Source organism: Neofelis nebulosa, chromosome 5 (genome assembly GCF_028018385.1).
Source record: "Neofelis nebulosa isolate mNeoNeb1 chromosome 5, mNeoNeb1.pri, whole genome shotgun sequence".
Lineage (NCBI taxonomy): Eukaryota > Metazoa > Chordata > Mammalia > Carnivora > Felidae > Neofelis > Neofelis nebulosa.
Genome location: NC_080786.1, coordinates 34,230,774 through 34,247,752, shown reverse-complemented (window position 1 = coordinate 34,247,752; position 16,979 = coordinate 34,230,774). Strand labels below are relative to the sequence as shown.

Below are 16,979 nucleotides of genomic sequence, written 5' to 3'. Positions count from 1 at the left end.
ACAATCTTCTTACAGATGAAAAAATTAGAAGTCATTTAAACTTGGCAGTGATGAGTCTCCAGAGAAGAGGGTTTTTCAGGGTTCATTGACTTCATAAATTCCAATAGTCTCCTTTCTGGGTGCCTGGATGGCTGAGTTATTAAGCATCTGAGTTCAGCTCAGGTCATGATCTCACAGTTGTTGAGTTCAAGCCCTGCTTCAGGTGAACACCAGCCCCAGGTGAGCCCTGCTTCTCTCTCTCTCCCCCTGTCTGTCTCTTTCTCTCTACCCCCTCCCCCTCTTACTTCCATCTTCCGTCTCCCTATATGTCTCTCACTTATACCTTCTCTCTTTCTCTCAAAAAAAAAAAAAAAAAGACTCTTTTCCTCTGCCTCTCTCCCCCACTCAGACTCTCTCTCTCTAAAATTAAAAAACAAACAACAGTCTTTCTTAGAGTGAGTACTCACTTGCTAGTGAGGTTGTAGCAACTTCAAGGTGGATTTGGTATCTATAAATAGGGTATTATTATCACCTGAAGGAGCAGGAGTATTGTAAAAGAAGGGTATACTTGACAAGTATATTATTACTGAAGAAAAGAGGATGAAAGAACAGAGGGGAGAAAAAGAGGGAAGAGAGACTACAATTTGGAGGCCTACATGGGCTAAACAGGAAGCGCAGGAGAAGGAGGTGGGTACCTATAGAGCTAGGGGAGTAAGACCAAAGGGAGAAGACAGGTGGGGCAGGGCCTCTTGCAGAGGCAGAAGCCCCTGCTTAACACCTATGTATTAAGGGCGGTGTTGCTCAGAGTTTTTCTCATTATGAGAGACAGCAGTTGCTGTTGGGATACCACACTGGGCTACACCCAGAGCTGCAGCCAGAAGCGCCTGGCTCAAGAACTCTGACCACCCCAAGCCTTACCCGGTTGTTCTGAGGCCTGAAGGGGATGAATATCTCACCACATCTATACCCCTTCTGCACAGTACACCTATGACACGCTGTTTGGGGGCTCTAGTTCAGGGCACAGGTGTGCAAAGACTTCCAGAGGGACTTTGAAGGGGGTTTCTGAATACTGTGGACTGTTACTTTCTGTCTCCATACACAAGCAAACTTGAAGCGACGATCAAGGCAGCAGAAATGTAAATGTAAGAGTTAACCAGCTGGGGGGGTGCATGGGTGGCTCAGTCGGTTAAGCATCCGACTTCGGCTCAGGTCATGATCTCACGGTCCGTGAGTTCAAGCCCCACATCGGGCTCTGTGCTGACAGCTCGGAGCCTGGAGCCTGCTGCAGATTCTGTGTCTCCCTCTCTCTCTAACCCTCCCCTGTTCATGCTCTGTCTCTCTCTGTCTCAAAAATAAACATTAAAAAAAAAAAAAAAGTTAACCAGTTGGAAGTCTTAGAAAACTGTAAATACACTATAATCTCTGAAAAAGAGGAAAAGTACATTTTAAAATGATAGGTGTTCAGCTATGTAACTTTACTTTTCTTTGCCCAGTGTTAGTAATTCAGTATAGATTACATGACCTAAATTGCTAGTTATTTGTTAGTATTTCCCTAACTTGGTGGTTACAATTAAAGAGCCAAGGAAGGTAGCATAGGAATAAAATATACTAGGCTCAGATTTTCTTTTGGGATGTCAGAGACATTTGAAAAACTACCCCAGGGAAAATGGTTCTATAGTGAATTAGTAGTTAGGAGAAGCCCCCTTGTTTAATTCCATCTTTCTCATTAGATAGAAATTTTATTTTATTTTTTTATTTAAAATTTTATTGAGATATACACCATTATCATACACCATAAAATTTACTCATTTAAATTGTAAAATTCAAAAGCTTTTCATATTTTCACAGTACAGCATCTTAGTATTCACAGTATATATCCTACTATATTCACATTTGTCAACCCTCATCACAATCTAAATTTTAGAGCATTTTATTAACTCCAGAAGAAACCTTCTGACCACTAGCAGTCACTCCCAATTTTTCCCAAAGCCCCCAGCCCTTGATAACTGCTAATCTACTTTTTGGCTCTATAGATTTTCATATTCTGAACATTACATGTAAATGGAACATACAATATGTGGTCTTTTATGACTGACTTCCTTCATTTAACAAAATGATTTAAAGATTTATCATGTTGTAGCATGTATCAGTTATTTCATTCCTTATTGCTGAATAATATTTCATTGCATGGATGCATTGTATTTTATTTATCCATCATCAGGTGATGGGCATTTGGGTTGTTTTCACTTTTTTTTTTAACGTTTATTTTTGAGACAGACACAGAGTATGAACGGAGGAGCATCAGAGAGAGAGGGAGACACAGAATCTGAAACAGGCTCCAGGCTCTGAGCTGTCAGCACAGAGCCCGATGGGGGGCTCGAACTCACGGACCGTGAGATCGTGACCTGAGCCGAAGTCGGATGCTTAACCGACTGAGCCACCCAGGCGTGCCTCCCCCCCACCTTTTTTTAAATTTACATCCAAATTAGTTAGCGTATAGTGCAACAATGATTTCAGGAATAGATTCCTTAATGCCCTTTACCCATTTAGCACATCCTCCCTGCCACATGCCGTCCAGTAACCCTTTGTTTGTTCTCCACATTTATGAGTCTGTTATGCTTTGTCCCCCTCCCTGTTTTTATATTATTTTTGTTTCCCTTCCCTTATGTTCATCTGTTTTGTCTCTTAAAGTCCTCATGTGAGTGAAGTCATATGATTTTTGTCTTTCTCTGACTAATTTCACTTAGCATAATCCCCTCCAGTTCCATCCACGTAGTTGCAAATGGCAAGATTTCATTCTTTTTGATTGCCACGTAATACTCCATTGTATATATATACCACATCTTCTTTATCCAGTCATCCATCGATGGACATTTGGGCTCTTTCCATACTTTGGCTGGTGTTGATATTGCTGCTATAAACATGGGGGTGCATGTGTCCCTTCAAAACAGCACACCTGTATCCCTTGGATAAATGCCTAGTAGTGCAGTTGTTGGGTCATAGGGTAGTTCTATTTTTAGTTTTTTGAGGAACCTCCACATTGTTTTCCAGAGTGACTGCACCAGCTTGCATTCCCAATTAGATAGAAATTTTTAAAAATGGTCTTGGATAATGGAAGCAAGGGACTTTGAGGTTCATTTCTTATTTCCTGGAAATGAGTGCTTTCGTATTTTTTATTTTACTTTTAACACCAGTCCTGTGAGGTAGATGTCACAGATACTTCTCTGACAGAAGACAGATTCTGAGATTGGTGTACTCAAATAGCACTGGGTTAATGGTATCAAGACTTGAATTGCGACTGATAAATCTGTTGCCATGTCCACTCTGCATTTGCATTTTTTTTTTGGTATAGGTTTTTTGGTGACCTAAAAGTAGTAGAAGAAAAAACAGTATGCTTTGTTTTTTTATTCATTCAAAAAGTGTTTTTTCCACCACCTCTTATGCCCCATATTCTTCTAGGCAGTGAGATACAATGGTGAACTAAACAAAGTTCTGGTCCACATGGATTTTACATTCTAATTAAGGTGATAGTGAGCAGATATGTACTATAATACTGGGTAGTGTGTTCTAATATTCTCTCTGAGAACAAGTAGGAAATTTGGCTTAAATTTTAATTGATATTTAGGTTATCAAGCCTTTACTGATTTTTGTTAGCTATATTTTTTCTATTGAAGATAGGTTTTTCATAAGAAGTACACACGATCTGTCTTTTCACAGGGTATATAAGGAAGATGAAAGTCTGTCAGAAGAAGAGAAAGACTACAGAAGTTTCGATGCCTCACTGACTTATAAAGGCCTTCTAATGGTATGGGGACTACATGAGTAATGAGTACTTTTTTATGAAGTAAAATAATCTGGAAAGTTAACTATTTTTCTATGAAATGTGTTGAAGTCATTACAGAATCAACTCAAGGAATCAAAATCCAAGATTGATGCGCTTCTAAGTGAAAAGCTGAATCTCCAAAAAGATTTGGAAACCAGGTGAGAGAAACTTAAATCATTTTTACTTAACTTTTGGAAAGTAAATATATCCTGGAATTTGGGGTGTTAAATGTATCTTTGTAGCTCCTTTACTTTAAAACTAATCCTGGAAACCATGTTTTCACTCATTTTAGTTATATCTCATATGGCAGAAGGAACGAGAACACATAGGTAGGCAAAGGAAGTGAGAATATAGGAGCCCACACTGAAGAAGATAAAAGTGGGTAGGAACACAGAGTAGATTCAGATTGATATAAACGAGTTCCCCATTCCCAAATTACTTTGGAATGTCTTATGATCTCATTTCATCCCTGTGTTGTAAAAGAAGAGAACTAAAAAATGTAAATGGCGTACAAGACCTATTTCTACGTAGCTTGTTACCACAAGAGGATGATGCTCTGTGTGTTGACTGTGAATAATAAGAAATGAACATTGTCAGTATTTTTTTTCATTTAACAAGAGTTTGTTGAATACTTCTTGTAAGTTAGACACTGTCCTAAGCTCTGGTGTCATGACCAAAATAAATAACTTGTTCTCATAAAGATTATACTTAAATGGAGAGGGAACTGATACCTACAGTTGAAACCATTTAGGTAAAGTTTAAAAAATCTACCACATAATAATATATAAATTTGTGCAGTAAAAATTTTAAACCATGCATGGAAATAATGAACAGTGGATTTGGGGTAGTGGTTACCTCACAAAGGCCACACATGGAACCTTAAATATATGTATAATGTTTTAGTTAAAAGAGGATTTGAATCAAATCTGTTAATATTTAACTTTGGTAAAGCCAAATAGTGGGCATGCCATTATTTGTTTTACTATTCTCTCTTTTTGTCTGTACATTTGAAATATTTCACTATAAGAACAAATAATTAACAGCAATAAAAAAAGGGGTAAAAAGTTTTGAACAGAGAATACACAGAAGAAATTCGGTGCAATATTTTAAGAATTTTAATAAGCATATTTGTGACAAGTAACATGGTGTATCTTATTAAATACCTTTGTAGTTTTACTTATTAAATTAAATGCATTCAATGTGACTTACTTTCTACAGGCCCACACAGCATGAATTAAGACTTTATAAACAACAGGTGAAGAAACTGGAGAAAGCCCTTAAGAAAAACATCAGGTAATTATATTTTACCAAAGTTACAGATTCATTATGGTTTTGTATTTTATTATTTTTGTTACCTATAAGTTTACATCATGGTTACCTCATGGTGGCCTAAGCTTGAAATTACCAGACTGATGGGGGAAAATGGCAGAGAAGGATATTTTTGAGTGGTGGCTGGCTGACTCAGTTGTTAGAGCATGTTTCTTGTTCCCAGGGTTGTGAGTTGAAGCCCCATGTTGGGCATGGAACCTACTTTAAAAAAAAAAAAAGTTATTTTCTTACTAAGGTGTGTTTTCTCAAAAGGATATTTCTGGTTCCACAGTTTAAAAACAGTTGCTACTGTGTTGTATTTGACTGTATACTTATGCTAAATAAGAACAAAAAAAGGCATTTTCCTGATATAACAAGGGCAAAGATTTTAACCAGAAAATTGTCTTTGAAAGTCATAGAGGAATTGCAAGGGAATCACTGAAATTAGAGATGACAAGCCTCCGATTTTTGTTGGTGCCAGTCATGGCCTGAATAATACATAGACTCATCATACTTTAAAAGTAGTAGGAAGAATGCAGTGAGCCATTCACATCCATCACTTAATGGTACTTTTCTTAACTTTGAAAAGCAGAGCAGAGCTTCAAACTGCCTCAGAGCAGTTTGAAAAAGTTGGCCCTCAAATAGTAGTAGTGTTTTCTGAAGATTATCTAGGTGTATTCTTTCATTCAAAGGAATGGAACTTGAGGAGGTAGTGTGGGGAGCATTGGGGGGAAATATTTTGAAAACTATGTCAGTTAATATATGCATTAGATGTATTAAATCAATTGTATTAACATAAGTTGATTCCGTTTTCAGTGACAGCTGTGTTTCTTCCTTCCTATGGCAACACATGCCACAGAGAAAGGCAAATATTTTGGACATCTAGGAATTGACATACTAGTTACATTAAGATAGTACAGAAGGGGGGCGCCTGGGTGGCTCAGTCGGTTAAGCGTCTGACTTCAGCTCAGGTCACGATCTCGCGGTCCGTGAGTTCGAGCCCCGCGTCAGGCTCTGGGCTGATGGCTCAGAGCCTGGAGCCTGCTTCTGATTCTGTGTCTCCCTCTCTCTCTGCCCCTCCCCCGTTCATGCTGTGTCTCTCTCTGTCTCAAAAATAAATAAACGTTAAAAAAAAAAAAAAACTCAATAAAAAAAAAAAAGTACAGAAGGAAAACAAAAAAAGAAAAGCGAAGTGGAAGGTTTGGAAAGGCTTCAGCCAATAGTTCAATTAATGTTTTTCCCTTCCTACTATTGCTTAATATTTTGGGTACCTTTAGTACTTCCTACTATGTACTTGGTATTCTGGTTACTGGAATTGCAGTGGTAAGTCAAATAGAAAGGGTCTTTGCCCTCATGGAGATTACCTGGAAGGAGAAGGATGATGAAAAAAAATAAAACCAATTTGATACAGTGTAAGTACTGAATGTGAAATAGTATGAGTTGCTGTTGTGTGTGTTTGGACAAGAGGTGGTAGTGACAAGGTCACAGGGAGCAGTAGTGGCGGAAATGAGAAGTGTTTGGAATATTGGAGGTAGAACAAGACTTGGTGATGGATTGGATATAGGCAGCTGAGGGGGAAAAAAAAATCAAGACTCCTCAGTTACAGGCTTGAATAGTTTTGGGCCAACAACTAGTTGTTAGTGTCTCAGTGAGATAGGGAAACTGGTTGAGAAGCAACTTGGAAAAGGAGGATGTAGGGAGGTAAAAAGAGGAGAAGGTGTCAATAGATGTTATAGTGAATATATCAAAGTCTTCATAAGGAAATGAAGGCCTGAAGAAACAGTTTAAGCTGAGCATTTTTTTTTTAAACTAATGTTTGATAAAGTGGAAAATTGTGGAAAACCTGATAGGACAAAAGAGCATGAACCAAGTACACTGGGGAAAACTTGGATTCTTTCTTGGAATCCCTCTGTCTTCAGAGATGAAGATGGTCCTTTCCTCTAGGTATAGGGAGGGCACCTAGTACATAAGGCTCTTATGATCTGCTTCAGGAGAGAAGTAGGAGGTCAGAGAGTCCTTCCGGCACCTGCCGTGTCTCAAATTCTTTTGGCTTAAAACATGTCCTCTGTCAAAGTGGCATATTTTGGAGTGGCATATCCTGATCCCCTTCGAAGGAATTTTACTCACTTAAAGGCAAGTATATTAGTGAAGATATAAACACACTGTCATGTACTTACGTATACATAGAGATAGGTAGTCAGTTCTCACTATTCAGATTCCATATTTGTGAATTTGCCTAACCTGCTAAAATTTATCTTTAATCCCCACATGAATAGTTGTGGCACTTTCATGATCATGTATGGACATGCCCAACACACATTTGCAGCTGTTGAACAGGTGATGGTTTTTTCTCTTGTTTCAGCTCTCATAGCTGTACAGAAGCATTCTTTGTGTTGTTCTAGTGCCACTTTTTTTTTTTTTTTTTTTGATTTTTGTGCTTTTTGTTGGTGATTTCCCCAAGATGGGCCACCAAGCATAGTGTTGAAGTGCTGTCTAGTGTCCGTTCTGAGTGGGAAGAAGGCTGTCATGTGGCTTACAGAGAAAATAAACGTGCCAAGTAAATTTCACTTAGGTGTGAGTTATACCACTGTTAGCCATGAGTTCAGTGTTAATGAATCAACAATAGTAAATAAGGTATCTTTAAACGTTAACACACATAAAATAAGCTTATATATTAATCAGTTGAGGAAAATGTTTCCAGATGCATGCAGGAATCTGACTCTGTATTAAGCCTAGGAGCAATGGTTCAATCTTTGTGGTGTTTGTGGTGACATTATAGAATATAACTATCATGAATAATGAGAATTGAGTGTATATATTTTTGTTGTTCATTTGAGCTCTCGTCTTTAAACTCACCTTTCGCTATTTAAAAAAAATTTTTTTAATGTTTATTTATTTTGAGAGAGAGAGCATGAGCATGCAAGTGGGGCAGAGAGAGAGAATCTCAAGCAGACTCCATGCTGTCAGAGTCCAACATGGGGCTCAGTCTCATGAACTGTGAGATCATGACCTGAGCCGAAATCAAGAGTCAGACGCTTGACTGAACCACCCAGGAGTCTCTGACTTTTCACTATTAGCCTTTAAAATTATGATTTAGAACCAATCCCTGCTATATTCTGTTGGATTTTGTAGAAATTATTTATGCTTTAGAAATTCAAATTTGTAATTTAAAAGTTAATATATATTTTTTTAATTTGGAACTTCTGTAGAATCTAGATGTGAAAACAGGGAATTAGGAATGTTAGATAACTTGCCTATCACATGGGTGGTATATGGAAGAACTTGAAAAGAAATTAGATTTGTACCCAATCATTCTGACTCTTAGCCATCATCCTAATTGGAACCAACAAAACACCTGATGAAAACGTTTTTTTAAGGTAAAGCTTTTCCAATTTTCATTTTCTGCAGTGGCAGAGGTAGAATATTTTTTCAAAGAACTACAAATGTTGGGCAAATAATTAAAAATAAAATATCCTGTCAGCCTGGTGAATTCTCTCCACATATGTAGAAAAAGGAACAATTTTATTACTGAATAAACATCTAACTAGACTGTGATGTACATCATAGGCAGTCTGCCAAAAAAATTACAAAGAAATCTCACTCTATTATATAGCCATGCATATACAGTCCATTACATACATGTGAATTGTCTTTATCCTAAGGAAAAATAAAGCTTTCCATGTTTTTAATAAGCAGAAAGTTAACAACCTAGAGCCAGGAGCCTAGGCAGACACAGGGAGACAAGGCACCTTCCTCCCTGATGTCTAAGATTTGGTTCTAAGGCTCCCAAGAATGAAAGACATTCCTAGGATGTAAACTTGGCAAGAGGCTTATTTAAATGTTAAGAAGATTTACGTACTTCTTAAAGAGAGAAGGGATTTACAACTACAAGTTTTCCAAAGAAAATGCTAAAAGAAAAGAAGGGGAAAGTCTCTCTCCCCTTTTAGAACCTGAGAGAATTCAAATTTTTTTTTCTTTAGATTTGTAGTTGCCTTTCAGCTAATCAGTCTTTAATAGCAAATGAATCTATTTAACATGGGAACACATGGACTTTTCTTATTTGAGTTAATATTACAAAGAGGTTGATTATAAAATTCGGTTGTTAGGAAGTGATCAAAGAGGTCTGCCAGTACAAGATAAGTAAAGGTATTACACTAATTCCATTTAATTTCAGTGGTATTTATATTTTGCTAGGAGAAAACAAAATCAGAATCCTGTCACCCTGGTATTGAGCTGATGGATGTCAAGGTCATCCGAGGACAGTGAACCAAACTGAAATGCACAACCAAGTCTTTATTCACTTACTGCAATAGTATAAGCAGCCAAAAAATGTTCTATTTTTAGTGTTCCGTTCTTCTCATTGGAAAGGTACCAGGCAAGGGTCAGTGAATGACATGCTGTGCAGATGGAAGGAAACATATCACTGCCTAGGAGCCCTGCACAAAAGACTCCTGCTGTTTCATGGGCCTGGGGAAGGCCTTGGAGTGGAAAATACTGAGTCAGAGTGGAGAAAAGTATATTAGTCAGGACTCCTCCCCACAAGGAGAAGTGAAAAGTACCTCAGTCAGGGCCACCCCACTAAAGAGCTTCTGGATGGAGGCACTAATGCAGAAATGCTGGTGAGCACAGCTGGCCAAGGGGTCACAAGGGAAGGGTGGAGTCCCGGGGTCTGAGTTCTTGACAGCAACTCCCTCCAGAGATTGCAGTGCCCAGGCTGTGCGCCAAGTCTGATGTGGGAGGGCAACTTCCTCTCACAGAGCTTTCCAGGCAAAGCCTTTGTAATTGTCAGTGGTTTGGGCCTGAAAGGTAATTCATAGGATTTTGGCCTGGAGCTAGACTTCTCCCCTAGACAAACAGCTACCTTCAGAGTTGTAGTGTTGGAGTTGATAGATTGAAGGAAACCTACCCTCTTTTCATCTTAATCATATAAAAAAATCCTAGGAATGTAGAGAAAAGGACTTAGGGAACATACAGCTCTGAGAGGTTTGTATTGGTCTCTACATGGATTTTGTATCTTTGTGACTAAGTAAGCAGGAGTTATAAAAACAAAATTGGCATTCCACTTTTCAACTGGTCCCTCATCTCCAGAATGGGAGCCATCATGAGATCATAGAAAGGCTTCAGATATGGTTAAAAGCTATAAAGTATCTGTACATAGAAGCCTATTGTACGGAGATGGCTCTAGAAAGCAGGAGACAGCACAGCATATTTTAAGCTGGAGGGGCAGTTTTCTGGGTTTCCCAAACTCCACAAAGAAACACAGCTCTTGCTTCTAGCAACATGGAATGAGTGTCCACTAAGTATGTAAAGAATCTTTTAGCTGCTCTTAGGGGTTTTGTGGCCCTTAGGCCCTGCTCAGTGCTTTGGAGACAATAAAACAATCCTAGCATATTTCTGAGTACAGCCTACTCTCCTACAGCATAGGTTTCTAAAACATCAATGAATTCATATGCAGTTGGGAAATAAGAGAATGATTAATAGTGTAACACGGGCATCACATTATTTACGTGAGTTTTCTTAGTTACAAGGAGCTAGAATAGCTGTAGTGTTATAGCTTTCAGGAAGGGGAAAGCGTTGCTAGTACATAGGCAACTGCCCTGTCAGCCCTGTTTTAAGAAAATTTGTTTTTTTTAAATTTTTTTTAACTTTATTTATTTTTTGAGAGACAGAGACATAGCATGAGCTGGAGAGGGGCAGAGAAACAGGAAGTCACAGATTCCAAAGCAGGCTCCAGGCTCTGAGCTTTCAGCACAGAGCATGATGTGGGGCTTGAACTCACGGACCGTGAGATCATGACCTGAGCCGAAGTCGGACGCTTAACTGACCAAGCCACCCAGGCGCCCCTTAATGTTTATTTTTGAAGAAGGGAGAGACAGTGTGTGAGTGGGGAAGGAGCAGAGAGAGAGGGAGACACAGAATCGCAAGCAGGCTCCAGGCTCTGAGCTGTCAGCACAGAGCCCATCACACGGCTCGAACTCACTGCAAGATCGTGACCTGAGCCGAAGTCGGATGCTCAACCGACTGAGCCACCCAGGCGCCCCTTAAGAAAATTTAAAATGAGAGACTGCACCCAGGGCTCCCTCCTTGACCCCCAGCATCAGACAGACTCTAGGATGGAGGCAAGTTGCACTTTCCCCCTTGCCCTCCTTGCCTGTTTTAACCTCCACTTCTTCGGCCTGGTCTCCATTTCCATCTTCGTAGTCTAGGCTCATAAAATTAAATTAAAAAAATTTATACGTGCATATACACGCATTCACACACACATGTGTATGTAAAATGATATAAAGCTGTTGGAGGGGAGCTGAATCATTGGCTCAGTTTGTTTTCTTAATCCGGTGTCTAGGAAAGCATTTTGTGTTATCTTGATTTATTTTCTCCCCTTTAGATTAAAGGATCTTCTCAGTCAAAAAAAGGTGGAGGACCCAGAGAAACAAGATGAACCTATCAAAGACAACCAGCAGCAGGCCCTAATTGACCAGAGATACTTTCAGGTACTGAACAGCTGGCAAAGAGACTGGTGTTGGTAGAGAACCTTGGTTTCTTTTTTCTTTTATTCTTTAATTTTTTTTTTAGTTTTTATTTACATTCCAGTTAGTTAACATACAGTATAATATTAGTTTCAATTATGTAATAGAGTGATTCAACACGTCCATACAACACTCAGTGCTCATCACAAGGGCACTCCTTAATCCCCATCACTAATTTCACCCATCCTCCCACCCACCTTCCTTCTGTTATCCATCAGTTTGTTCTCTATAGTTTTTTTCCTTAGCTCATTTGTTTTCTTTTTCTTTAATCAAAAAAAAAATTTTTTTTTTTAATTTTTAAGTAATCTCTTTACCCAACATGGGGTTTGAACTTTCAAGCCCAAGATCAAAAGTCACATGCTCCATCCACCACCTGAGCCAGCCAGGCGCCCTTATTTTGTTTCTTAAGTTCGACATATGACTGGAACCATATGGTATTTGTCTCTCTCTCAGAGACAAAATATTAGCATAATACTTTCTAGCTCCATCTATGTCGTTGCAAATGGTAAGATTTCATCATTTTTTTATGGCTGTTCAATATTCCATTGTGCATATACACATCTTCTTTACCCATTGATCAATGGACACTTGGCCTGTTTCTATAATTTGGCTATTATAGATAATGCTATAAACATCAAGATGCATTTATCTCTTTCTGTTAGTATTTTTGTATTCTTTGGGTAAATAACTAGTAGTACAATCACTGGACCATAGGGTAGTTCTGTTTTTAACTTTTTGAGGAAACTCCATACATGCTGTTTTCCAGAGTGGCTGCACAGTTTGACCCCCCCAACAGTGCAAGAGGGTTCCTTCTTCTCCACATCCTTGCCTACACCTGTTTCTTGTGTTGTTTGGATGCTTTTTATTTCTTTTTGTTATCTGATTGCTGTGGCTAGGACTTCCAGTACCATGTTGAATAAAAGTGGTAAGAGTGGATATTCTTGTCTTATTCCTGTTCATAGAGGAAAAGCTCTCAGTTTTTCCCCATTTAGGATGATGTTAGCTGTGTTTTTGTTCACATATGGCTTTTACATGTTGAGTTATGTTCCCTCTAAACCTATTTTGCTGAGGGTTTTTATCATGAATGAACATTGTACTCTGTCATATGCTTTTTCTGCATCTATTGAAATGATCATATGGTTCTTATCCTTTCTTTCAATTAATGTGATGTATCATGTTGGTTGATTTGCAAATATTGAACAACGCTTGCAACCCAGGAATAAATCCCACTGAATTGTGGTGAGTGCTTTTTTTTTAAATGTATTGTTGGATTAGGATGCTAATATTTTATGGAGAATTTTTGCATCTGTTCATCAGCAATATTGGCCTGTAGTTCTCTCTTTCTCTCTTTTTTGAAGTTTGTTTATTTAGAAAGAGAGGTTTTTTTTTATTACCAACTCATTTCATTTGCTGGTTATTGGTCTGTTCAAGTTTTCTATTTCTTGCTGTTTCAGTTTTGGTAATTTATATGTTTCTAAGAATTTATTCATTTCTTCTAGGCTGTTCATAATATTCTCTTACAATTGTTTGTGTTTCTGTGGTGTTGGTTGTTACTTCTCTCTGATTTGTGACTTTATTTGGGTTCTTTCTCTTTTCTTTTTGATAAGTGTGTCTAGAAGCTTATCAATTTTCTTGATCTTTTCAAAGAACCAGCTCCTGGTTTCATTGATCTGTGCTATTGTTTTTTAGTTTCTATATCATTTATTTCTGCTCTAATATTTACTATTTCCTTCCTTCTGCTGGCTTTAGGCTTCATTTGTTCTTTTTCTAGCGCCTTTAGGTATAAGGTTAGGTTGTTTGAGATTTTTCTTCTTAAGGTAGGCCTGTTTTGCCATTTAACTCCCTCTTAGGGATTCCCTCTTAGGATTGCTTTTGCTGCATCCCAAAGGTTTTGGACCATTGTGTTTCATTTTCATTTGTTTCCATGTATTTTTAAAAATTTCTTCTTTGATTTTTTGGTCGACCCATTCATTGTTTAGTGCATGTTGTTTAATCTCCATGTATTTGTGGTCTTTCCAGATTTTTTCTTGTGGTTAATTTCTAGTTTTATACTGTTGTGGTCAGAAAAGGTACATGGTATTATTTGAGTCTTTTTGTATTTGTTGAGGCCTGTTTTGTGACCTAATATGTGATCTCTTCTGGGGAATATTCATGTACACTTGAAAAGAGCGTATATTCTCCTGTTGAAGGATGGCATATTCTGAATATGTCTGTTAAGTCTATCTGGTCCAGTGTGTCATTCAAAGCTTTTGTTTTCTTGTTTATTTTCTGTTCACATGATTTGTCCATTGATGTAAGTGGGGTGTTAAAGTTCCCCATTCTTACTGTATTTGAACTTTAATTTTCATCTCAGTTTAATAAGTTATCAGGTGGTAAAGAATATTTGTATTTGTGTGTGCTTATCCTGTTTTATCATGGCATGTCTTCTTGGCTGAAAACACTGTAGGTAGCTAGACTTAGAATTTGTCTTACTCCTTGAAAGACTTTGGCCTAATTAAAAGTAGGGTAGTAAAAAGCTAATAAGATTTTTAAGATTGGCCTGTAGTTCTCACTCTCTCTCTTTTTTAAAGTTTGTTTATTTATTTATTTACTTAGAGAGAGGGGGAGATTTTTGTTTACTAACCCATTTCATTTGCTGGTTGTTGGTCTGTCCTATTCTCCTCTCTTATGCCATTTCCCTTTTTATTGTTTGTGTTGTTGCTTTTGTTGGTATTATTATTATGACTGTTATTATATATAAATTTATTTTCTTAAGGTCCTTACATGGTTCTGTTTTTATTTAGACATTTAGTCCCTCTGAATTGTAATTTTCTATGTGGTGTGATGTAGAGATCTTACCTTAGTGATTTTTTTTTAATGTTTATTTGTTTTTGAGAGAGACATAGTATGAGTGGGGGAGGGGCAGAGAGAGGGAGACACAGAATCTGAAGTAGGCTCCAGGTTCTGAGCTGTCAGTACAGAGCCTCATGCGGGGCTCGAGTTCACAAACCGTGAGATCATGATCTGAGCCAAAGTCGGACACTCGACTGACTGAGCCATCCAGGCACCCCTAACCTTAGTGATTTTTATAGACCATTTATTGAATAGATAGTGATCAAGCCAGCCTGTTTACTGACTGAACTGGGCCTGTGCTCTTATTTTATTGGACTCAAACAGGGTTTTTTAAACTTTGAATTAATTACCAATATTTTAAAAATTAAGATATTTTATTTGTTCTTTTTTCTACCTTCTCTTAAAAAGCTACAGAATCTGGCAACAAATTCCTGCATAGTCCTTATCAGAGCAGAATTATGCCTTTCTCTTGTCACATATGGGCATGTGCTCTTTAGTTAGCCATAGCCCCTGGCCATGCTTGCTTCACTCACTCATGGTCTTAACTTGCTTCTAGATGCATTTGAGTTTGCAGTTTCTCATAGACATTCTTTCTCTACTCCACTGAAATGAAACCTCTGTCATATCCACTCATATGCATAGGTTTATTTATTTCTAGACTCCTTAGTCTATTCCATTTTTATACTATTTCCCATATTCTTTTACTTTCTGTAATTTTATAGTAGGTTTTGATACCTTTTAGGAAAAGAATCTTAGGCATCGTTCTTTTAAAATTTTTCCTTTATTATATTTTTAGCACATTTACTCTCCTGGATGAACAGTTTGTCAGATTCAAAAATAGATCCTATTGAGAGCAACTGAAATTGAATTAACTTTTTAGATTAATATTTGGAAAGATGACACATTTACATTTTTTAATCGTCTCAGAAATATGTCTCTAATTTTCTTTAGGCCTTCCTTTATAGCCTTGAATAAAGCTTTATGTATATATTTTTTCAATTTTTTTAAAGAGCTATTTTTTTTTTTTTTTATGTTTATTGACTTTTGAGAGAGAGAGAGAGAGTGAGAATACACATGAGTGTAGAGACAAGGAGACAGAATCTGAAGCAGGCTCCATGCTCTGAGCTGTCGGCACAGAGCCCAACTCAGGGCTCAAACTCATGGACCGGTAGGTCATGATCTGAGCTGAAGTTGGACGCTTAACCGACTGAGCCACCCAGGTACCCCTATATATTTTTAAATTTAGCTCTTGGACGTTTCTTGTTAGTTTATTTCCTAGGTATTTTATAACTTGTATTGCTATCAAGAATGGCATCCTTTCCTCTATTACATTTTTTAATTGGTTGTTGCTGGTTCTTCATATATCTGTGTTGATTTTCATTTCCAGGCAATTTTCTGAAAACATTTTTTTTTTTTGATAACTCTCTTGTACCCAGCATGTAACTGAGTTTCTTTTATTTCATTTTGTTTCTTAGATTCAATTTGAGAGGCTTTGTCTTTTAATAGGCAATTAAACCATCATAGATATTGAGACCTTACTCCTATATCTGCTTTTATTCCTGACATCTTTGTTTTCTATTTATATGTTTTCTAGTTCCATTCTTTTTTTTTTTTTCCTGAAATTTGCTAGGTTGAGATTTGTCTTCTTTTTCTTTTCTAGTACTTATGACATCTGTTATCTTAATTCTTTTCTACTTGTCTAATGTTTACTTTCAAGATACAGTTTTTATCCATATCAAGAGTTTATCAGTATCTGCAAACTGTTTCTGAATAAGATAAGACCTATTTGTGAGTTGGGTTGTTTTTGTTTTAATTCTCATCTCTCTGGTAATTGTTTAAGTCATTTTACTATTTTCTCATTGTTAATACACATTTTTCTGCCAGTCATCTGACTGTGGTCAAGTCATAAGAAATGCTCTGCCGTCAGTAATAAATCTGTGAAGGGGATATAGTTTCTCCATTAAAATATGTGTAAATACAAGAGAGGGTGCCTGGGTGGCTCACTTGGCTAGTGTCCGACTTTTGGTTTCAGCTCAGGTCATGATCTCACAGTTTGTGATTTTGAGCCCCATTTCAGTCTCTGCACTTGATGGTGTGGAGTCTGCTCAGGATTCTCCCCCACCTCTCTGCCCCTCCTGCTCTCTCTCTGTCTCTCTCAAAATAAATAAATAAGCTATGTGAATAAATACATACATACATACAAGAGAAAAAAATGTTGAAATATTCTCTCTTAAACTAAAAAAGAAAACTTGTAAGTAAACATCTGAAGTTTTTTTTTTTTTTAATTTTTTTTTAACCTTTATTTATTATTGAGAGACAGAGAGAGACAGAGCATGAGCAGGGTAGGGGTCAAGAGATGGGGAGACACAGAATCCGAAACAGGCTCAGCACAGAGTTCGACACGGGGCTCGAACTCACAAACCGCGAGATCATGACCTGAGCCGAAGTTGGACGCTTAGCCGATGGAGCCATCCAGGCGCCCCAAACATCTGAAGTTTTATTACCAGGAG

General features: G+C 37.7%; 1 protein-coding gene across 6 annotated transcripts in view; it reads left to right on the top strand.

Moving 5' to 3' along the window:
• The window catches only part of CEP70 (centrosomal protein 70), a 71,574-nt gene that overhangs the window by 42,574 nt on the left and 12,021 nt on the right, over positions 1–16,979 (top strand). For all 6 annotated transcript variants that reach the window (XM_058730020.1, XM_058730022.1, XM_058730019.1 and 3 more), the window contains 4 exons: positions 3,697–3,784; positions 3,872–3,960; positions 5,021–5,095; positions 11,496–11,601. In XM_058730020.1, coding sequence (XP_058586003.1) covers positions 3,697–3,784; positions 3,872–3,960; positions 5,021–5,095; positions 11,496–11,601 — 358 coding nt within the window. The remainder of the gene's footprint in view (positions 1–3,696; positions 3,785–3,871; positions 3,961–5,020; positions 5,096–11,495; positions 11,602–16,979) is intronic.